A 24,320-nucleotide genomic window follows, 5' to 3' on the forward strand; every position below is an offset into this window, starting at 1 on the left:
GCCCCGCCCACAGAGGTCTGCAGACCAGGAAAGAGAGGAGCAGACAAACTGAATGATAAACATGTTTCCAAAGGCTCTGCCCTGAAATCAAACACGTACAAAGATAAATAGTCACAGTATAGGCTTCGCACCCACCCCAGGACTTTGTGAAAGATTTTTTTTAAACAACACTCAAAGGCCAGCTCTCTCCATTCAAGGCTGGGAGTCCAGTCCACAGGTCCAACATTTCTGGAAAGCCATTTGGCAATCCAGATCAGGAGCCTCTGACCCAGAAACTTCATTTCTGGAAAACAAGCCTAAAAGAAACAAACATGAAGCTGGAGAGGTGGCTCAGTGGTTAGAGCACCTGCTGCTCCTGCTGAGGACCTGGGTTCAGTTCCCAGCACCCACAAGGCAGTTCACAACCACGAGTAACTACGATTCCAGGGGATCCAACACCCTCTCCTGGCGTCTAAAGGCTCATGTGAGATACAAAGACATTCATTCGGGCAGAACACTCATATATATAAAATGAAGATTATTAAAAAATAAATAAAGCTTGGACCCCAAAACAGCCAAATTCTTTTTTAAAACACTGAAGTATCTAAGTGCCTCATAACTCAGAAGGCTAAAGACATGAAGGACAGAGAAAGACAGCTCAATAGTAAAGGCATTTGCCCCCAGCCTGGCTACCTGAGTTCGATCCTCTAGACCCACACATGTGGAAGAAGACCAACTTCTTCCTGAAAGTTGTCCTCTAACTTCCATGTGGGCCATGGTATACATGTGCACACTCATATACAAACACACATGCATATACACAGACACACAGACACACACACTCACAAATAAAAATAAATAAATATAAAAAAAAATGTACTACTCTTATCAAAGTTGAATTTTTACACATTTCTTTTTCTGAGTATCTCTTACAAATTGACTTCTATAATCAGGTAAGAAAAACATGCTAAGTCAAATCCATACCCTTACATAGTCTACTCCTCAACCAAGCAGAGGACCACAGGAACATTCACTATCCAGCATTGGGGGGCGGGGGGCAAACAGCCCTCCTGAAAACTCTGCCCCCCTACTTATTTCTGTAAATAAAGATTTGACATCCAAGCCACACCCATGTCTAGACACCTAACTGTGGCTGCTCGCCTACTACAATGGCGGGGTTCAGTCTACTCATTCATCTCTCCCTATCAGAGATTTCACTTCCCACAGTCTCAGACTCCACAGTTAACTGTAAACTATCACATGGAAGATTCCAGAAATATTCAATTCATATGTTTTCAATCATGTACTTTTCTGGGTAGCATAATAAAATTTCAAGATGCCCTGTTCTGCCACACCTGAGATGTGAATCAACTTCAAGTGTAAGATTAGCTGTCAAGACATGATGATTATATTCAAGTTACCTTCATTTTACTTAATGGCGTTCCCCAAGTACAAGAGTGATGATGCTTGTAATTTTATTAGAGAATATCATTATAGTTATTCTATTTCAGTATTGGTTATGGTTGTTAATCTCTTACCAAGTGACATAGTTTGTGTGTGTGTGTGTGTTTGTCTGTCTGTATGTCTGTCTGCATACACAACATGCACAGCCCTCAGAGGCCAGGGGTGCTGAATCTTCTCAGTGATATAGGTGCTGGAACTGAGCGTGAGTCTCTAGAAGAGCAGGAAGTGATCTCAAATGCTGAGCCATACTCCAACTCCCTCAGTTTATTTTTGTTAGAGTATTCCATCACAGCAATAGAAAAGTAAAGATGCATATGGATACACACACACACACACACACACACACACACACACACACACACACACGATAATATACATGCACCACAGTGAAGTGTATCTCTCATAGATAAGGGGGGTGAGCATATTTTTTGATGGAGATTCTAGGGTTTGCAGTCTACAGCCTTCATCACCTAGCCTTTACAGAAGTCTACCATCCCTGGGGCTAGGGACCAGGGAGAACGGCTTAGAATGGAGCATACCTTTCTGGCAATGGCTGTGTGTCCAGCAGCGTTCCACAAACTGCCCATTGATGACAGTGGCCGGGCAGTTGGTCTTGCCCTTGGCAGTGCCCGGACAGACATCCCCACATTCCTCGTTGTCATCTTTGTTGAGCACGATGTAGTTGTCCTCCACAGAATCCAGGATCCGGGACCAGTCAATGGTGGCCAGGTAACAGAGCTCGTTGTTCTTCTCAATGCGGACGGAGCCGCGCGTGATGTTCATGAGGTTGTAGAGCCCCAGCTCCTTCAGGTGGACCATCTCAAAGACGACTAGAGCATAGTTGAAGAAGAGGCGGGAGCCTCGGATGACAGTAAGGTTGGGGAAGAGGTCTTTCAGACTCTCCAGGCCGTACACACGGAAAAGAAGCAGATAGTCAGTGATCATGATGAGTTTGGGGAAACTGAGGTCTCGGAAATCTTCGGGTCTCGTTTTGAACATCAGGAGTATCTGCAGATGGCCCTCGATGACTGAGCAGTTCTCCAGCTCATGTAGCCTGGTCAGGTTGTTCCGGATGTCCATGCCAGGGCACACTAGAGGGCAGACAACAGAAGCAAAGTCGATGAGCCAGGGACTCAGAAGGGAACCAGAGTCGGGAAGACAGCAAGTGTTTGCTGCGCGGGCATGAGGACCTGAGGGCTGGGGCATGCAGAGACAGATGGATCAGTAAACTCCAGGCCAGTAAGAGACCCTGTCTCAAGAAACAAAGTGGAGGGCTATCCACTAAGGCACGACTGTCACTTAAAGTTGACCTTTGGCTTCTAACACACACACACACACACACACACACACACACACACACACACACGCACGCACGCACGCACGCACACCAGGGCCTATATCTCCCAGAGCATTCTAGGTCAGCACATCACAGAGACTCCTGCACATCTATGTTCACTGCTGCTCTGCTCACGATAGCTGAGGTCATCAACAGATAAATAGATAAAGAAAATGTGGCATACATTGTGTATAGACATCTTCTCAATAGCTAAGTTATGAAACAAGCGATCGATAGATGAGAACTAACTAGACTATGGCTCAGCTGTAGACCACTTGCCCAGCATGCATGAAGCCCTTAGTTCCATACCCAGCACACACTGGACATGGTGGGGCACGCTTATAATCCCATCATTTAGGAGGTAGAGACAGGAGGGTCAGGAGTTCAAAGTCATCTTCAACTACATAACAAGTAAGAGGCCAGCCTGGGCTATTTGAGACCCTGTCTCAAAAAACAATAATAATAACAGATAACAAAGAAAATGTGGCATGTAGACACAATGGAGTATTAGACAGACAGAATGAAATAATTACATATATTAATGTGCATATATATCTGTGTGTGTATATATATTATGTATGTGCATGACAGAAGCAGAAAGGAGGCCGGTTGAGGTAAAGAAAGACACCTGTGGGTGGGCACAGGGCCAAGCAAGAATAATGGGGCAGAGGTGATGAGCAAGTTAAAATCATAAACACATAAAATAACATAGCTTGAAACCCCTTCTTTGGTACACCAATCAAAAAACTTAATGGAGGAAAAAAAACAGGGCTCCTTGACAATCTTCCTGGTTGTTAGTGACAGTACCTGGTCTGTGACAGGAGCAAGTGTCTCTTCCATATCCAGATTTCGTGAACTTTGGAGAGTTGCCTAGTAAAGGATGATCTATTTCCAGGCTTTGAGGAGCCTCTATACTGGTTTCCCAATGACTGTACCAGCAGACATTCCCACCAACAGTATGTAAGAGCTCCCTTTCCTTAACAGTCTCACCAGCATGTGTTATTTCTTATAGTTCTGATAACAGCCATTGCCATAAATGTCCATCAGTGGACGAAGAGAGAATGCTATATGGTGTGCTAGGGGTGGCCACTTGTAAGCCCAGTGATCAAGAGGCTGAGGCAGGAGGATTATGAGTTTGAGGATAACCTGGGATACATGGACTAGGCTGGAGGACATGGTTCAGGGGTGGAGCCCCTGCCTAGAATCTCCCAGTGAGGGTTGGGGTGTGGCTCAGGGGTAGAGCCCCTGCCTAGAATCTCCCATTGGGGAGATGGGGCAGTGGTTCAGAGGTAGAGGCCCCTGTCTACTGTGCACAAGGCCCTCTGTCCAGTCCTCATCAGAGAAGATGGGAAAGCTGCAATTAGGACCAGTGCCAGCTCTGTGGTCACCCACTGTGGGCTCTGCATTTCAAATTCCTAAGCCAGCCCCGATGAATGGCTCTCACTGTAAAGCAACCATGCCTAAATAATTCCTTTCAAAAGGCAAAGAACATAAGTCCTTTGGCAGGCCCAGTTAGAAGCCTTAACATAATCATCACCCTATCTATGAGGCAATTGGCTCAACAGGAGAGTTGGGTAAGATGTCAAGTGCAGAGGAAAGGGCAGCCGACCCCAGCCGGGCGTCCCTGAGCCTCGACGTCCCTGAGCCTCGGCGTGGAAGTTCTTCAGGAAAAGACTGACAGGAAACTGTCCTCGCATCAGAACGGGGGGGGGGGGGGGGGGGGGGGGCAAGGAAAAACTGAATGTCTTTGTTTTGTGTTCACCCACCTCCCTGGCTGGCTCTGCTTCCTTGGCCTGCCCTCCTGGCTTGCCAACCTTTTACCTGGGTGTGGCAAGCGCTTCCCAGGAAACCCAACCTCCATCTCTTTGCTCAAACACAAAGGGAGTGTTGAGTCTCCTAAGAGTGGTGTGGTTGCCAAGTTCCAACCCCTCCATGGCTTCCCATGGCCGGGCACACTTCACAACCACAATCTTCAATATTCCTAAAAACCCTCCATCCCTTAAGCCATGTGTGCTCGTTAGTTTTTGTCAACTTGAAACAAGCTTGAGTCATCTGGGAAGAGGGAATCTCAATTTAGAAACTGCCTTCATCAGACTGCCCCGGAGGCAAGCCTGTGGGGTATTTTCTTGATTGATGATTGATTGGTGTGGGAGGACCCAGACCACTATAGGTAGTGCCACCCCCAGGTGGGTGGTCCTGGATTGTCTAAGAAGGCCAAGGAAGAGCAAGCCAGTCAGCAGTGTTCCTCCATGGTCTCTGCTTCAGTTCCTGCCTCGAGTTCCTGCCTTGACATCACTTCATAATAGACTACAAGCCATAAACTGAAATAAACCCTCTCCTTCCAGGCTTGCTTTTGGTCATGGTGTTTATCCAAGCAACAGTAAACAAACTAGAACACCGTGCTAAATGGTTACTCTGCCAAACAATTACAAAACTCCCTGTCCCCAATGTCATATGACCTGTCAGGATCAATAAAAGAAACGATGAATTTAAGACAAGAGACAGTAGGTGCTTAATTCATGTTACCTGTGTTGATGTTGATTTTCCCCCAAATACGTAACATACATCTCTGGGTGAATCTGTCTTGTGCACTCGAAACCCCCACCTCCACCCCCAAGCAAAAGACAGCGGTGTCCTTCTTCCTCAGATGCCTCCCGCGGTCTTTTAGAGACTGGCGCTCACTGAGAAGACTGAGCTGGCAGGTCAGTGAGCCCCAGGAATCCTTCCGTCTCTTCCACCCTAGCTACGATTACAAGTGTGAGCCACCACTACTGGATTCTTGGGTTCTGGGGAACAAATTCAGTTCCTCATGCCTGCAAGGCAAGTCTTTTATTGACTGAGACGTCTCCCCAGCTTCTTTTTCTTTTCTTCCTCATCCTCTCCCCCTTCCTCCTCTGTCCCCATGCTCCCGAGGCTCCTCCTGGCTACTCCCGGCCTCAACCTCCCAAGCACTGCAATCACAGGTGTGACCACCACACTCTGCTTAGCTCCAGGTCACGATCCCTTAGCATCATTCAGAAGCCACCCACACTTTAGAATCCACCCTGGAGCCACTGAGATGGCACAACAGGTAAGGGTGCTTGCTACCAGACCTGACAGCTGGAGTTCCATCCCTGAGCCTCCCACGGTAGAAAGAGAGAAACATCCTCTGACCGCCATATGTACACTGTGGGACACACATGTGCGTCCAACTAAGGTAGAAGGAACAGATTGTTTGATCCAGGCAAAATAATGAAACTCTGTTTCAAAAGAAAAGAATCCAAGCTGGAGAGACAGCTCCACGGATGAAGTGCTGCCTTGTAAGCCTGAAGACCTGAATTCCATCCCTTGGTGAGCACTATCACTTCTGTACTGGGAAGAGACAGACAACGGCTCCCTGGAGATCACTGGCTAGCCAGGTTACCAAGGTCCAGGCTAGTGAGGGACCCTGTCTGAAAAAAAACAGGGACACCTAAGGTTGCCATCTGACCTCCGCAGGGATGTGCACATATGTGTAAGTGTACATACACACACACACACACACACACACACACACACACACACACACACGAATACACACACGCAAAGGGGCCAAGGGAATCTAATCTGAGAGTGGTGTGCAAAAGTGAGTTGGGGAAGTACATCCCGAAGCCCTTGGATTTGGTGCTCTTGCCTCGTAACCCACATAGAGCACATTAAACTCTATTAACAGAGAAGCCACACACTTATTCCCAGGAAGTTAGAAGCCCCAGCCCCAGGCAACAGTAAAACCACCACACTGCCCAAGATACTTGCCAGCCAGGCTCTGAACGGAGCGGGAGGCCCCCTTCAGTGGTGAAGCCTGGGAGACAGCTTTGAAGAGACCAGGATACCAGCTCAAACCCCACGCAGTCACACCAAGCAGGTCTGATGTTCCTGCCACCCCACTGTCTTCCAAGCATGGACATACTGACAGGCAGAGACCCACAGATGTACTGTGTCAAGGTTAATCTTGATTGACAAGTGGACAGGATCTAGAAGCACCAGGGGACAAGCCTGTGTCTGCGAGGAAGTCTCTACATTGGTTAACTGAGATGGGAAGACCTTCCCTGAATGTGGGCAGCACCATCCCATGGGCCGGGGTCCTGGGCTGAATAGAGAGAGCAAGGCACGGTGCAAGGACTCGGTCAAGGGCTAGGAAACAGCCCAGTGGTAACACACTTGTCCTGCAAATGTGAGGAGCAGAGTTCTGATTCCAGCACCCCATAAATGACAGGCAGGGATGACAGCCTGCCTGGTAATCCCAGCACTTGGGAGATGAGGAGGAAGATGCCCAGAACAAGCTGGCTTGATAAACTAGATGAACAGGTGAGCTCTGCGTTCAAATGAGAGACCCTGCCTCACTTGCCTCAAGGAAGCATGCAACATCAACCTGTGGCCTCCACACATATGCACAGATACATGCACTCATACACATGCTAGCATGCAGATACACGTCCATGCACCACAGACACAAAAGAGAAAGGGAAAAGGCTCAGTAAAGTCCTGGCTGAACAAACATGAAGAGCTGTGTTCCATCCTCAAAACCCATATTACAAAAAAAAAAAAAAAAAAAAGCAAGCACAGATGCATACACTTATCACTCTAGTGCTGGGGAGGCAGAAACAGGAAGATCCTGGAGGCCCACAGGCAGGCCAGCCTACCTTCAACAGTGAGCTCCAGGTTGCATGAGACCCTGCCTCAAAACAACAAGGTGGACACACCTGAGGAGTGACACAAGGGTAGTCTCTGGCGCACTGGTGAGTAGCGGCACAAACGCCATGGGAGAGACCAAACACTGTCGGAGTGGATTGAAGGCCCGCTCCACAAGATGGAATCCATGCCTGAAAACGCTAACGTGGCCAAGAACCTGTGACTAGACCGGTCGTGGGCCTAGGGGGAAACCTAATACAGTAATTCTGCTAGAAGAATATAGCAATAAAGCAACTCCTAAGGACGTACTCAGGGCCTCACTCAGCCATCATCAAAGAAGTTTCCTCCTGCAGTAGGTGGGAACTAACAGAGACCTACAAGTAGACCATGTGCAGAGAATGGGAGACCTCGGAACACTCAGCCCTAAGTGGGATGTCACACCTCTCCCGTCAGGGATCAGGGAGCTGAGCAGAAAGACTGTAGAAGCCAGAGGTGATGGACAACTCCAAGAAAACAGTGTCTTCCAGAAACAACAGGACTGAAGAACATATAAACTCACAGAGACCTCGGCAGTAGGCACAGGGCCTGCACAGGTTCAGTCCAGACTGAGTCCCAGCACTGAGAGGGGGAACCACACTTCAGGGTAGGCCCCACGCTCAGGAGTAGTTGGCCAACACAAAACGAACTCAATGGTATTTTTGTAGACTTTTTTCTTTTGTCTCTTTGTTTTGTTTGGGCATTTTTTTGTCTTATTGGTCTTTGTTGATTTTGGTTTTCATTTTTGTGTTTTTGTGGTGTTTGTTGGGGACGTTGTTTTTTGTTTTGTTTTGGTCTGTTTTTTAAAGAGAGAAAAAGAGCATGGACTTGGGTGGATTGGAGGTGGGGAGAATCTGGTAGGACCTGGGAGAGGGGAAAATCATGAAATCGCTCTAACACCGCAGTGACTGTTGCACAATCCTGTGAATACACTCAAAACTACCAAATTCCGTGCTTGAGCTGGAAGAACTATACAGTATGTAAACTCTGTCTCACTCACCTTACTATAAATAAAGATTAAAAGGATCTAATTGCAGGGGCAATAAACAAGCACTTTGCTTTTTTAATCTCTCTGGAAATCTAACTCTTAACTCATTAAAGCCTGATGTGTCCCTGTGAGTTGAAAACAATAGAGCAATTTACTGTTGGAACAGAAAAAATATCCAGAAGATACCAGAATTGGCACCAGAAATTCTTGTAGGAATTCCAGCAGCTTCAGCCCCAACTCTGCCCCTGTGGGTGGGAATGACGGATACTTCACGGTTTAATAAGGGGCCTGGAGAAGGCCCAGCAGTTAAGAACACTGGCTGCTCTTGCAGAGAGAGGACTTGGTTTGATTCTCAGCACCCACATGGCAGCTCTGTAACTCCAGTCTCAGAGGATCGAACGCCCCCTTCTGACTTCCACAGGCACTTGGCATACACATGGTGTAATACATACATGCAGGCAAAATACAAACATAAAATAAAATACATCAAATCTAAGTAAGCCTTAAGTGATTCACAGGAGGTGGAGAAGGCGGGAAGCAGGAAGTCCGGTTGGCAGCTCAGCTTCTCCCAGCCTTGGGCATCACTTGTTCATGCTGGCCTCTCCACCCTCCGGTTGTTTTGTTGATGTTGTTTTCCTCTGCAATCAGTCCTTGAGACCAGGTCTTGTTATGTAGCCCAGGCTAGCCTCAAACCCAAGATCCTCCTAGCTCAGTCTCCTCAGAGCTGGGATGACAGCTATGGTGTCATACCCCACTCAATTTTCTTTCTTTTTTTTTTTTTCTTAATTAATTGCTTCTGTTGTTGATAATGATGATACTAAGATAGAGTCTCATGAAGCCCAGGCTGGCCTCAAACTTTCTATAAAGCCAAAGGTGATCTTGAGCTCCTGATCCTAGCATACAGAGATGTTTTGGATGCCCTCCCCAGCACCACATCAACTGGGCATGGTGGTGCATGCAGGTTATCCCCGCACTCAGAGGTGGGGCAGGAGAGGTATGGGTTCAAGTGCTCAGGGGTTCCTGCTACACAGTGAGATCTGGACAAGCCTGAGCTGCATGAGACCTAGTGTCAAAAATAAATAAGCCTGCCTCTGCCTCCCGAGCAGATTAAAGGTGTGCGCCACCACTGTGAGTTCAAGGCCAACCTGGTCTAGAGAGTGAGATTCAGGACAGGCACCAAAACTACACAGAGAAACCATGTCTCAAAAAACCAAAAAAAAATAATAATGATAATAATAATTAATAAATTAATAAGCAAATAAACATACACCTACAGACTAGGGAAACAGTTTGGTGGGTAAAGTGCATACAGAGCAGGCATGAGTAGCCCATACCCACATAAAATCCACACACACCTGTGGTCCCAGCATTGGGAAGACAGAGAGGCAGGTCACAGGGGTCACTGGATAGTCAAACCTAACTGAAACATTACCTCTAACCTCATCTAAACAAATAAGGTAGAAAGTGATTATAGAGAAGATATCCTGATGTCAACCTCTGGCCTCCGCACACACACATGTGCTCACACATACACAGACTACACACAGCATATGAAAAATAAAAAATAAGCTGAAGAGACAACTTGGTCCTGCAGAGGACCTAAGTGTGATTCCCAGCACCCTTTGTTGGGTGGCTCATAGCCATCTATGAGCTCCAGGGAGTGCCCAACACCTCTAACCTCGCAGGGCACCTACACACACATGGTCACATGCCCAAAAGCAAACACACTGTAGGAGCTGAAGACATGACCGCCCATAGCATGGCTGAGGGGAAGGTCTTACGGTAAATAAGAGAGAACAGCCAGAGGTGTCTGGGAGAGTCCAGAGCAGAGAGAAAGTAGCAGACCTGGCCAGGAGAGAAACAGGAGCAGAGTGAGGGGGGCAGACAACACATAGAGAGGAGGAGAGTGTAGGAGGGTGACAGAGAGTGGGCAAAGGAGAAGTCCAAACAGAAACCAGGAGAGGGCAGAGGAGCAGGAAAGAGCGCAGTGAAATAGCAGGGTTATAAGGAGGATGAGAGGCTGTGGGAGGGAAGCTTAGGCGCTAGAGAAGTTTACGGTGGGGAGGAGGTGAGAAGAGCTAGCCACCTGTGATACTGAGGGAGGCTGGAGGCCAGCATGCACTTTGGTGTCACAGATAGCCATCTTCCCTCTGCCAGGGATAAAGGGAAATGGCTCCTTCTGGTAGGGGTGGGCAGCTTCACAAGTTCCTAAGGAATGCTGGCTTTTGTCTGGCCGCCAGAATTTGGACCTCATACACGTAATTTAATTTTTTTTTTTTTTTTAGTTAAACTTTTTATGTAAGAGCCAAAAATATGGCTCAGTGGGCAAAGGTGATTGCTGCCAAGCCTGATGACCAGAGTTCCATTCCTAGGACCCACCTGGTGGATGGAGACTGACTGCCACATGAGCATGTACACATACATATGAAAGTAAATATAATAAATGTTTTAAAAAAAAAAAGAACTCTGTCCCTGGCCACAAGCTGTCCCCTGACCTCCACCTGTGTACCTTACTGCAAGCGTGCATGTGTGTGAGAACGCATGTGTGTGTGCGCACTCTGCATAAATAAATGTAATAAAAAAATTTAGAGAAAAATAACTACTGCCTTTCAAACTACATGTTTCATGGGTTATGAAAGAGAAATCTGAGGTTTTGCTCAATCACTTAGACATGGCTCCACCCACCTTGCAGGGCAGGTAGGGAGGAGGAAGACACAAAAACAGGATCTGTGTGAGCAGATGTGATAGAACACTATAAAAAACATAACAAGATGCTCCCCTCAATGACACAGAAAGATCTTCAAGAGGTGTCAACCAGAGCAATTGCATGTGTGATAAATAGAGATGTGCAGCTTACATATGCTAAGAAGACCCACCTAGAAGACTAATCAGTGCTCCGGTCTCCACCTTTCAGTGCTGGGGATGCAGATGCACACTGCCTCTTGCTTGGTTTGTCCTTCTGTTTTGTTTTACATGGGTGTTGGGGATCTGAACTCTGGTCCTTGTGCTTGCACAGCAAATGTCTTACCAACAGCCATCGCCAAGCCTGGGAAAGCTTTCACTACCAAAACTCTTCGTACTTGTGAGTTTGGGCTCTGGGCTATCTGAGTTCACCATGTATCCATATCACTTTTCACAGGGAGGCCAAAGGAACTAATCCTGTGTTCGAGTCCCAGCTCTGCCTTTTCCCAGCTATGTGGCCATAAGCAAGCCCTGGCCCTCTCTACACCTATTTTCTCTTCTGAGCAACTCATGAGTCATGCATGAGCCCAGCAAAGAAATGATATTACCTGGATGCAAAGCATGATGGTTAATCTTTTTGTTTTGTTTTTCCATTTTCATGTGTCTTTATATACGGTATGCATGTGTACGTACATGCATGTTTATACGTGAAGGGTTACATGGACATGTGGAAGCCTAAGGTTGGTGTCAGGAATTATCCTTGATCCCTCTTTCGCCTTACTCATTGAGGCAGGGTCTGTCAATCAAACCCAGGCCGAATGATATGGCTGCCTTCTCTCTGCCTTGGGACTGGAATTACTGGAGCACCCAGAATTCCTGAGCCTTCTGGGGATCTAATTATGCGGTCTTCATCCTTGCTCTCACAGGTATTTTACACAGGGAGCTATCTTCCCACCCCTGAGATGGTTGTCTTTCACTGGTAACTAGATGGGCTTTAGGATCACCACAGACAGAAGTGTCGAGGCACATCTGTGAAGCAGTTTCTAGACTGGGTTAACTGAGGTAGGAAGACCCATCCTAATATGAGCAGCAGCATCCCAGCTCCTGGACTGAATGAGGAGTGGCTGAGCACCAGCGGCTGTCTCTCTACTTCCTGGCTGTGGATGCAATGTGACAGCTACCTCGGGCCCCTGCTGCCACGCCTTCCCGGCCATGATGGACTGTGAGCCAAAACACCCCCCATCCTTCCCGAAGTCACTTTCATCAAATGACTCACCACAGCAATGGGACAGGCGACTGGCACAAGACACACAGAGGCTCCTCTTTTATTATCCACAGAGAAAAGGAACAGCAACGAAGGATGATGAGCAGAAGTGAGAGATCGGGGACAGGCCTTCCCCACCCAGACCGTCATCCTTCCGAAAATTTCTCACACAGCTGTCGTGCACGCGGACAGGTGCCCCCAGAAGACCTCCCAAATCAAACAAGAGCCGGCAAGAGACACGGAAGCCGAAGCCAGCACATGGCTCCAAGGGTGTCCCTCAGAGCTCCTCCTGGAGGCTGGGTAATGGCTCAGCAGGTGTCTTATTTTCATAATGCCTGATGCTATTATAAAAGATCTTGAAAAAGCGACTTAGGGCACAGAAAGGGATTGTTTTAGCTCACAGTTCCAGGTTACAGGTCCATCACTGCAGGAAAGAGGTCAAGGCAGGAACTTCAAACAGCTCACACATGCTTGCTCAATTTCACCTCTCTTACACAGTTCAGGACCCCGCTAGTGCATGGTGTCACCCACAGTGGATGGGTCCTCCTATATCAACTAACTTAAAACAATCCTCCACAGACCAACCCAATGTAGACAATTCTTCTTGAGACTCTTCCCAGGTAATTCTGGGTCATGTCAACGTGACAATTAAAGCTGTCACCCACAGTAAAGCACTTTTCCCGCAAGGGTGAAGACCGGAGTTCAGATCCCCAGCACCTATTTAAACTGTGGATGGCCAAAGAGGCCCCTGCAATCTAGGAGCTCCAAGGAAATCAGAGGAGTGACCCACAGTCAGCTGGCCAGCTTTCTGGTCAAATGGTGGGCGCTGTACCAATATGAGAGGCAGAGAAGGATCAAAGAGGACAACAGACATCAAAATCTGGCCCCCTACACACACACACACACACACACACACCCATATGCACATAAACACATACACAAATACACCACGCATATTCAAAAACCCTAAAGAACTCCCTCTCCTCAGAGGAAGAAGACAGATGCTCAACCCTCCACAGGTACAAGTTTGGAATGTCAAAAGTCTAGACAAATCCTCAGATTCTGTGGAGCTGAGATCTACCAGGGAAGATGGGTTCAACAATAACAGGATTCCACAACGTAGACAGGCCGGCAGGCACACACACACACACACACTACACACAGATATCATACACACAATGCACAGATACATCACACACACACACACACACACACACACACACACACACACACACACACACACGCTTCACACAGGCCCAGTGTTGGAGCCGTCCCTACTCTGGACCAACACAGTTTGTAAAAAGCACCGACACTTTCCACGTTCCCACAAAGGCAAAAGGGAAGACTGTAGTCTTCTCTGCACTGCCTCGGAGCTGGAGCTCAAGCTGCGCCCTTCAGCGGGCAGACCAGAAAATTCCCCCATTGGAAACAAAACAGGACCGGAGAGATGGCTCAGGGGGTCAGGGTGCTTGCCACCAAGCGTGACGGCCTTGTTTTGAACTCCAGGACCGACATGATGGAAGGAAAGAGCCAACTCCCGCAAGTTGTCCTCTGACCTCCACAAGCACCCATATGCACAAAATAAACAAATAAATGTTTAAAAGTGTTTTAAATTAGTTTGTTAAACTCCAAAGTAAATGAAGTACTCGCTAGCTGGGTCAAACCTGTTCAAAGAAACTGAAGCCCGAGCCACTGAGTGAACTTTCCAGAAGGTATAACCAAGGATCTGCATAAGGATGAAAATATTAGCAAAAACAATTGTTTGCATTCCAAAGAACTCTAGATAGGAAATTGACCAGCTAAACTGTCATGGGGAACGCCTATGGCCAATTGCATGTTCGTTCTGCTCCGTGGAACACCCTAAATTACCTAAAAACCCAACCTGGAGGTTGGGTTCCTCCGAGTGTCTGCCCACAATCATTTATTTATTTACTTTTGAGATAAGGTCTCATGTAGCCCAAGCTGGCCTAAAACTCACCCTATAGCCAAGAACAACAGGTCCTTCTAATCCTCCTGCCTCCACCTCCTGAGTGCTGGGATGGCAGGTGTGGGTCTTGCTTATGTGGTACTGGGCATGGAACCCAAATGCATGCTGGGCAAAGCACTCTACCCACTGAGCATAGCCCCAGCTCATCTTTGACTTTATCATATGCATTCCATCAACTAATTTCTTGTCTCCCTTAAGATCTCATCCTCCCCCTTACAATCGCCTATATAAACACACACAAACACACCACATACACACAGACACACTATTCACACAGATACAGACACACACTATGCACAGATACATCACACACAAACACACACCACACACACACACATACCACACAGAGAAACACACACACCATACACATATACCACACACACACAAACACACACTACACACAGATACATCACACACAAACATACACCACACACACACAGACACACTACACACAGAGACACATACCACACACATACCACACACAGAAACACACACACACCATATACCACATACACAAACACACACACTATGCACAGATACATCACACACACACACACACACACACACACACACACACACATACACACACCACATACTTCTTATTCAATACATGAGAGAGAATATGAGGCAGGTGGTGTTCCTCTTTCTGAATCTGGCTTATCTCCCTTAACGTAATGATCTCTAGCTATATCCATCTTCCTGGAAATGCTATGATTACATTTTTCCTCATGGCTGCATAAAATTCCACTTTATGGACCATATTTTCTTTGTCCATTAACCTGTCAGTGGACATCTAGGCTGGTTCTCCATCTTGGCTCTCCTGCATAGTGCAGCAGTGGACACAATGGCCAAGAATCTTTGAGCACACAGACTTTCAAAGTGAGACACAGCCTTCACGTCTCAGATAAAAGACGGTACCTTCAAAATATTCCGAGGGGTCATTTTAAGCAAAATGAAGGGAAAAAAAACACAAAAAACGAGCAAACAGGAAGCCACACATGCCACACATAGAACAGGGGGTTGTGGGCTCCCACGGTAGCTTGGTGGGTAGGGTGCTTGCCTAGCATGCACAAAGCCCTGGGTTCCATCCCCAACATAAACCAGGTGTGGGAATGTGTGTCTGTAATCCCAGCACTCAGAAAGTGAATGCAGAGGGATAGGGAGTTCAAGACCAGCCTTAGCCACACAGTGAATTTGAGGCCAGCCTGAACTACATGAGATACTGCCTCAAAGGGGGAAAAAAAAAAAAGACACCAACAAAACACACGCTTGCAATGACCTCCAGCTACGAACACAGAATGAACTGACCAATTTAGTGTTGACGTTGCAGTGTGACCTGGCTGGCCTGAAGATTCAAAGCTCCAATCTTTCCAGTGTCCTCAAATAAAACACAAGTGTGCCACGAGAATCAATCTAAGCATTCCAAATAAATTTCACCAAATAAGCAGCTTTATAAATTCCAGAGCCTGGAGATAAGAGGACCAAATATTTCAGTTTTAAGAATTTATTCATCTGATTATAGGACTTTTTCATTCTGGAAAAAAAGGTTACAGGGACAGGGTTATGCCATCAGCGAGGTGGCACATACCTGTAATCCTGGCACTCTGGAGGCAGAGGCACAACAATCCCCACAAGCCTGAGCTACATAGCAAATTCTTGCCTTAAGAAAAATTTTGTAATAAATAAATTAAAAATAAAAACAGCAAAGAGGTGGTATGAGGAAGTCTGGCCACTGATGGAGCTGTTCTGAGACTGTTGGAATATCTCTATATACATGGTTTTAAATCCAAAAACAAGACTGGAAAGATGGCTCAGTGGTTAAGAGTGGGTACTGCTCTTGCAGACAACCAGGGTTCAATTCCAGCACCCACGTTGGGCAGCTCACAACTGCCTGGAACTCCAGCTCCAGGGAGACCTGACGCCCTCTACTGGTCTCCACAAGCACTGCACTCACATGCACAAACCCACACAGACACAGACACATAATTAAAAACAAAACCTTAAAAAACAAAAGAATAGGCAAATATATAGAGAAAGCCGGTTTTGTAGTTGGCATGAACTAACTGAGCAGTGGGGAGGGGAGAAACAGAACACAGTGTAGAGAAAGAAAAGTCATTTTTTTTTTCTAACCTTTCATTTTTAGCCAGGATGGAATTTTGGAATCACAGGATTGAGAGGGAAAAGGGTGAGTGTTTGGGAACGGGCACAGCTGTGTACAATTGGGCTCTACCCATAGGAAGAGGGGAGTCTCAGAAGGGGCAGCACTCCAGCTCACATAGAATCTTCAAACAGCAACAGTCATTTGTTTAAAATATCATTTATTTATTTTTAAATTTTGGTTGGTTGGTTGGGGGCTACTTGTTTTTTTGTTGTTTGGGGAAAAATTGTTTTTTGGATTTTGGTTGTCTGCTTTTTTCTGGTTTGTCTGTTTAGATAAGGTCTCACTATATAACTCTGCCTGTCCTGGAACTCTCTCTGTAGACCAGGCTAGCCTTGAACTCTCAGAGATCTGCCCGCCTCTGCCTCCTGAGTTGCTGGGGTTAAAAGCAGGCATGCAACATCACACCCAGTTGTTGTTTGTGTGTGTGTGTGTGTCTGTCTGTCTGTCTGTCTGTGCATTCCTTCAGTGACGCCCTGGAGCTGGAGTTACAGACAGTTAAGTGTCTCCTGACTTGGGTGCTAGGAAACAAACTCGGGGCCTCCTGAGGAGCAATCACTGCCTGTAACCACTGAGCCATCTCTCCAGACCCTTCCTCCCCCTTTGTTTTGAGACAGCTTCTCCCTCATAGAGCCCAGGCTGGCCTTGACTCCCTGTGTAGCTGAGGATGACCTTTAGCTCCTGATCCTTCTGTTTACACCTCCCAAGTGCCAGAGTTACCAGAGTACACCACCATGCCTGGTGTAAGCAGCACTGTGGATAGAATCCAGGGCTTCGTGCACACTCATGCCTAAGCAAGCACCTTACCAACCGAGCCACATCCCCAGTCCCCAGGACAGTGTTGTTTAAATGACTAGGGGAAAGGACTTTGAGTTCCATGGTGGCAAGTTATGAGCAGGCAGATGAAGGACGGATAAATGCCAGTTAGTTACGTTTATTAAATGAGAGGCTGGGGGTGTGGTTCAATTGCTGGAGTGCTTGCCTGGCAGAGCAAAGCCCTGAGTTCCATCCCCAGCTCTGCATAAGCCGGTGTGAGGGGGCACACCTGCTGTCCCAGCACTCGGGGGCAGAAGCAGGACGATCAAGAGTTGAACGTTCTTCTCAGCTACATAAGGAATTTGAAGCTAGCCTGGGCCACATGTGGCCCTGTCTCCAAAACGGAAAAGAAGAAAATAAAGAAATAAGTTTGAGTTAGCAGGGAAAGGAGGAAGACAGAGAAGGGGGAGAAGAAGGAAGTGGGAAAGGAGGTGGGAATAAAAAGGACAAAGAGAAGGAAGGAGAGGAGGAGGAGAGGAAAGAAAGCAGGAAGGACAAGATGGGGAGGTGTTACAGAGGACTGGGATGATAGCTCAGTGCAGAGCACTTGTGTATCATGTTCAAGTTCCTCAGTCTGACCCCAGAATCTAAAAAAAAAAAAAAGCATAATCCAGAAACCTCCAGGTGAAAGGTCAAAGTGTAAATATCTTTGTTGTTGTTGTTACTACTTAATTCCCTAAGATTAGGGCGTGAAAGTAGTCAAGAAGGAGTACACAGGGTGTATGGCCCTGTGCCAATAAAACTTTATTTACAAAACCAGTGAATTTAGCACAGCACCACAGTTTACTAACCCCTTTTGTTGTAGAAAGAAGACTTGGACTAGATGGACTTGACCCAGTGGGTCAGGAGAGGGGTGAAGGTCAGGGAGTCTACACACAGCACACGGGAAAGAACAGGCTTACCCCTGCTGGAGGGAAGCACAGAACACAGGACAGCCAGCCACAAGTGAAAACGCCTCCCGGGGGCAGGGACCCAGAGTGGTCATGGAGGCCAGGCTGTGTTCAGGCATAAGCCAGGCATCCTGTGGTGACCAACAGACAAGACAGCCAGAGTGTGTCCTGAAGGAGGGCCGCAGAACCGGAGGTCAAAAGTGGAAAACGGAGTTAGGGTGCATTGAGTGTTTGTAGGCTCAGGAGAGATGGGCATTGGGGGGGGGGGATTCTAGAACAGGGAGAGGAGAGGAAAGCAAGGCCTTTGCAGGCAGGTGTTGGAGACAACCTGTTTGCATTGTTGCGACTTAGAGACAGCCAGATGCCACCAGCATGAAGCAGAGACCGAGGGTGCCCATTAACCGTCTCAGCAGAGCGAGGACAGCCCCACAATCCAGAATGAGCCCACCCCAAGTGCTGACGCTCGCTTGGGGTCTGACAAGACAGCTCAGCAGGTGAAAACACTTGCCACACAAGCGTTTGATCTCTGGGACACACATCAAGACAGATGGAAAGAACTGAGTCCGCATACGTGCCCTGACACATATGAGTGTACACACACATACATGTGCACACAACAGGCACTCAGGCACGCATACATATACAAAATAAAATAATTTGAAAATTAATTTAAAATTAGAATAATTATAGTAATAATAATAGTAATAAAAAATAAATAAGGTGGAAAGCAGCTTAGGAAGGTATCTGGTATTGGCCTCACACATGTGCACTCACGCACATGAACACGTATATCCACTACACACACACACACACACACACACACACACACACACACACACACACGAGACCCATAGAAGTCAACTACCCATGCCTCCAAAAGTCAGTCCGACAGACACCCCTAACGCTCAGAAGGTTCCCATTGTCAACACGGCACACTGCCTTGTCTTCTAACTTCACAATGCTCACAGGGCTATCTCAGCCCAGAGCTAGCCTGATCTAGAGAGAAAAGGAAGAGCTACCCACTGCCTAGCTCAGCCCAGCTACCAAGACTCCACCGAAAGACGAACTGAGTACCCCGCCCTTAGGGATACCCCCCAAAAAAAGACCCACTCCTTTCTTAAACATCACATAGATCCTCGCCACCACTGCCACCTCCCACCCAAGCTAAAGTACCCTGTTGCTGGACCTTACAGACCCATGTTCTAGAAAGTTTCTCGCCCCCACACCAAGCCTCTAAGAGGCATCGCAACTCATTTATTTGACTGAGTTTTGTTAACGATTACCCCAAAGCAGGGGCGAGAAGCTTCCAATCCAAAAGAGCGAGTGTTTGTTAAGAAATCCCGTACAAGGGCAAGCGAGATGGGTAACAGCACTTGCTGCCAAGCCTCATGACCGGTGTCCAAGCTCCAGAACCCACGGTGCAAAGAGAACCGACTCCTGAAAGCTGTCTTCTGACCCCCACACTCGAGCTGTGACATACACATGCCGCCCCTCACATACACACAATTATAACCAATAAAATTTCAAAAACAAGAGAGCCAGATGTAATGGTGTGTGGCTTTAATCTCAGCTCTTTTGAGGCAGAGGCAGGCAAGTCTCTGAGTTAGAGGGCAGCCTAGTCTACATAGAGAGTCAAGGATACACAGTAAGCCCCTATCTCAAGATGATTAAAAATTCTCTAGTTTAATTAAAAAGTAAGGAAACAAAGAACCCCAGTAGGCAGGCAGGGAACTGCTGTCCTAGCCAAGTGGCCAGTTAACAGCCTTGATGGGCCTGTCCTTCCTTCTCATGCAGGTGGCTACTGCTTTGAAAGCATGTGACAAGGACTCACTGATATCATATTTACAAAGTATGGGGATTTTCCAGAAAATAGGGATTTTTGTTATTCTTCTTGTTTGAGACAGGGTTTCCCGTAGCCCAGGTTGGCCTCAAACTCACTATACTCCTGGGCTGTAGGCCAGGAAGACCTCGAACTCCTGATCCTCCTGCGGTGACAGGTTTACGACCCCATCCGTGGTTTATGCCGGTCTAGGAATGAACCCCAGGGTCTTCATGCACACTTGGGAAACACTGCACTAACTGAGCCACATGCCCGGCCAGGCAGTGCCTTATCGGTACACATTTACTGCATCGACGCCAATGTCTTGGCTACCTGTTTGCCACTAGGGAACAAATATATATGCACCTACTATGCACTAGGCACTACTCTAACATCAGTGAAGAACAAACACAAGGCCCTGTCCTTGTGAACACTGCATGTGTTCAAAGCCGCAGAAGCTCCATTTCCTAAGCACAGGAAGTCCAGGCACAGACAATTAACTACCAAACATGAAAAAGAGAACTCAAGGAACCACACTTGTGTGCCCAAGTACACAGTTACACTCACAAAGTAACCCTACTTCCTTAAGGTGATCCCAAGGTGCCTCAGGGAGCAGCATAGGTGATCCCAGGAGCCCTGGGGACCAGCAGAGGTGATCCCAGGAGCCCCGGGGACCAGCAGAGGTGATCCCAGGAGCCCTGGTGACCAGCATAGGTGATCCCAGGAGCCCTGGGGACCAGCAGAGGTGATCCCAGGAGCCCCAGGGACCAGCAGAGGTGATCCCAGGAGCCCCAGGGACCAGCATAGGTGATCCAAGGTGCCCTGGTGACCAGCATAGGTGATCCCAGGAGCCCCAGGGACCAGCATAGGTGATCCCAGGAGCCCCGGGGACCAGCATAGGTGATCCCAGGAGCTCTGGGGACCAGCATAGGTGATCCAAGGTGCCCTGGTGACCAGCAGAGGTGATCCCAGGAGCTCTGGGGACCAGCAGAGGTGATCCCAGGAGCCCCAGGGACCAGCATTGGTGATCCCAGGAGCCCTGGGGACCAGCAGAGGTGATCCCAGGAGCCTCGTGGAGCAGCATAGGTGTTAACAAATCTTGGATTTTCTTAATAAGAATCTAAACCATGGATTCTGGGGAGATGGCTCAGTGGGTAAAAGCGCTTGTTGCTCAAACATAAGGACTGGAGTTCAAATCCCCAACACCCACATAAAAGCCAGCACTTCAACACACATCTGTAACCCTAGTGATGAAAGCAGTGACCACGGGAGGAGCCTGAGGCTCGCTGCTTAGTCAGCAGAGCCAATCAGCAAACTCTAGGTTCATTGAGAGACCCTGTCTCAAAACATGAGGTTAAGAGCGCAGAGGCAAACACCTGGTGTCAACCTAGGGCCTCTGAAAACACCCATAGGCACGCTCATGTGCACACACACACACACACACACACACACACACACACACACACACACCTCCCCCATTCTCAGACAAACTGAAGTTCTCGCCTTCCTTGACCCCTTCCTCATTGTAATTAATTTTGTAATTTCCTTTTGAGGAGAGATCTGAACCAGTAACTCGGAAGATACTTTGCATTGCATGTTTTTTGAAACAGGGTCTAACATAGCCCAGGCTAGCCTCAATATCTGGGCTAGCCTTAAACTGGCCATCCTCCTGCCCTGGCCATAACCAGCCTCAGAACAAGAGAGGTTACACATCCTAAACATGCCTTGCTTTAGCCCTCTCTGAAATGGGTGTGCAACGATTTGGGCCTCCAGGGAACACGGGGAGGTTCTGAAGAAATAAGCTAACTAGCCTGGAGGCTCATAATCATTCTAATTACAACGATCCCAAAAGCTGCCCCCACTGTTACTATGATTGCTGCAGGTATGTAGACTCTGCCTCTAGACATCTGGAAGCAGAGAATTATAAACATAGCAGCCAGGAGCTTATACACACCGGTCGATTTTCCAACAAGTGTCCTCCATCCATGAGGACACCCTGGCTTTGGCTTTAAACTCTTCAGGTGTTTGGCTGCCTGAATCTGTTGCAACCCAGTAACCCCACTTCCTTAAGGCAACCCCAAAGAGCATGGGGGTGTGCAGATGTGGGTTTAGAGAAAAGAACAGATCCGGTTGAGAGGCGCGATGGGGACGGACACCCAAAGGCTGGGCGGGTACTAGGGCAAGGTTCCTCAGACCCAAGTTGGGCACACGCGGGGTGCACAGCCACAAGTCCAGCGGGCAAAGGCCAAGGTCAGCTGGCTTCGTGCAGGGCCAGGGCCACCAAACTCACTATTACTCCTTCCCCAGGGGAAAGATGATCAGTCTTTAGGGAGGGGACTCTACATAGACTCCAGGGGTGTCCTCAACCCTCAGTCCTTAGGGTGGGAGCTCTAGGTTGGTTGAGAGAAAAAAGGGGGTGCCACAACCCTCAATCCCTAGTGAGAGGACTCTATTGCTGGGATGGTGAGATGGGTGTCTAACCCTGGGTCCTTGAGGGGGGGCGGGTAGCTCTAAGTTGTATGGGGCGATAGGAGGGGTGTCCCCAACACTCAGTCAAAAGGGAGCGTTCTCTAGGTTGATTGCGGCGGTGGGGAGGGGTGTTCCTGACCCTCACTCCTTAGGGTGGGGGCTCTAGGTTGGCTGGGGCGATGGGAGGAGTGTCCCCGATACACTGCGATTCCCCCTCACCCCAGACTTACCCTCTCCAGGGTACAGGTGGCCAGCTGCGCCCACCAGCAACGCAGCCACGGCCACCAGCAACGGCACGGCGGTCGTCTCACGTCGTCTCCCCGAGCCCATGGCTGTAGGAGCGCAGGGACCCCAGCGATCAGAGCACGCCACGCCGCCCCGCTGGGGACATAGTCCGCGAGGAGGTCGCCGGAGAGGCGCCAGAGGCCGCGCGTCCTTCTCTTCCACGCCGGTGGCTCGCGGGCCGCAGTTCTCCAATAGAGAGGGCCCTGGGACGGTCCCGGGAAGAGCGCAGAGGCCTCGGCTTCGACCAACGCGGCGGCGCGGCCCGTAGACGGCCCCGGGTCACCCAGGCACGGTCCGGTGTCCGCAATCGCAGGGTCCAGAGCTCACCGCCGTGAGCCCCCTTTCCAGGCCTCCTGTTCCTCCGCCTGGTGCAGCTCTGGGTGGGTCGCGTTCTGCGGAGTCGGAGACAGAGGGACGCGCGAACGGGCAGGCACCTGGGCTGGTGGCGGCGGCGGGAGCGAGGGCTCGGCTCCGGCCCGTAAACAACGCGGCCCGTCAGCTGGGCCCCGCGCGGGCCGAGGGAAAAGGTGGCGCGGAATGAGCCTGGGAAGGGACTGTGCGCTCCAGTGAGGCCCGCGGAGGGGACAAGCCAGCCGAGCGCAGGGAGGCGTGGCCAGGGCTTGCAATGCCACGCCTCCTTGCCTCCTCGCGTGGAGCCCCCAACTTTGGAGGCCCGGGGCGCACCCCAGATTCTCCCAACTCCGACACCCCAAAATGCCTATTTTAAAAGGTTGCGATTTAAAAGCTTGGAAGTGTCCCCAGATACCAGTCTGACAAGAATACCCTAAACAACTCTGAGACTCCCATGTCAGATCTCGGGAGCTGCCCAGCTCCGCGCCTGACTCGAACGCCCCCAAATAGCCCCGAGGTTCCAATTTAAAAACCTGGGGAGCCCCAGATCCTTGCCTGAGTCGAACACCACTAAACAGGCCTAAAGTTCCAATTTAAAAGCTAGGAACGTTCCAGATCCCCTCCTGGCCTCAACAAACCCAAATAACACCGAGGTTCCAATTTAAAGGTCTGGAGTGAGCTCCAGATCTCCGCCTGATCCGGACACTCCAAACAGCCCCGAAAAAAACAATTTAAAAGCCTAGAAACGCCCCCCAAATCCCTCCGGACACGAATGCCCCAAACAGCTCTAAGACCCAATGTCAGAACTTACGAGTCTTCCTCTAACACCCTCCCAAGTAGCTCTGAGACTCCGATCGCAATTGCCCCCAAGATGCTCCCAGATGCAAGGCTCAACCAAACAGACCTTGTTTTTTACAGTTTTTACTTTTTTTGTCTCCTATGGGGAATTCACTTTCTTTACTCTTGATTCCTTTTTTTTTTTTTTTTTTTTTTTTTTTTCCAGCCTCTACGACTAATGCCTGACTGGATTCCCCCAGTCGTGGATCTCTCTAGGAGCTAGTGGGCGCCCCACAAGTTCCCTCCCCAGTGAGCTCCCGCCCAGCAGTGTGGACAACACCAGCTTCCAGGCCACAGCCACGTGTTCAC

General features: G+C 48.7%; 1 protein-coding gene across 2 annotated transcripts in view; it reads right to left on the reverse strand.

Annotated features, from left to right (window-relative positions):
- Insr (insulin receptor) overlaps positions 1 to 22,993 on the reverse strand; it is a 113,430-nt gene extending 90,437 nt beyond the window's left edge. For both annotated transcript variants that reach the window (XM_059248921.1, XM_059248920.1), the window contains exons 1-2: positions 22,769 to 22,993; positions 1,983 to 2,534 (exon numbers count right to left, since the gene is read on the reverse strand). In XM_059248921.1, coding sequence (XP_059104904.1) covers positions 1,983 to 2,534; positions 22,769 to 22,868 — 652 coding nt within the window. In that variant the 5' untranslated portion in view covers positions 22,869 to 22,993. The remainder of the gene's footprint in view (positions 1 to 1,982; positions 2,535 to 22,768) is intronic.
- Between the last annotated feature and the right edge of the window lie 1,327 nt (positions 22,994 to 24,320).

The sequence above is a fragment of the Peromyscus eremicus genome, chromosome 23 (assembly GCF_949786415.1).
Source record: "Peromyscus eremicus chromosome 23, PerEre_H2_v1, whole genome shotgun sequence".
In the NCBI taxonomy this organism is placed as follows: Eukaryota; Metazoa; Chordata; class Mammalia; order Rodentia; family Cricetidae; genus Peromyscus; species Peromyscus eremicus.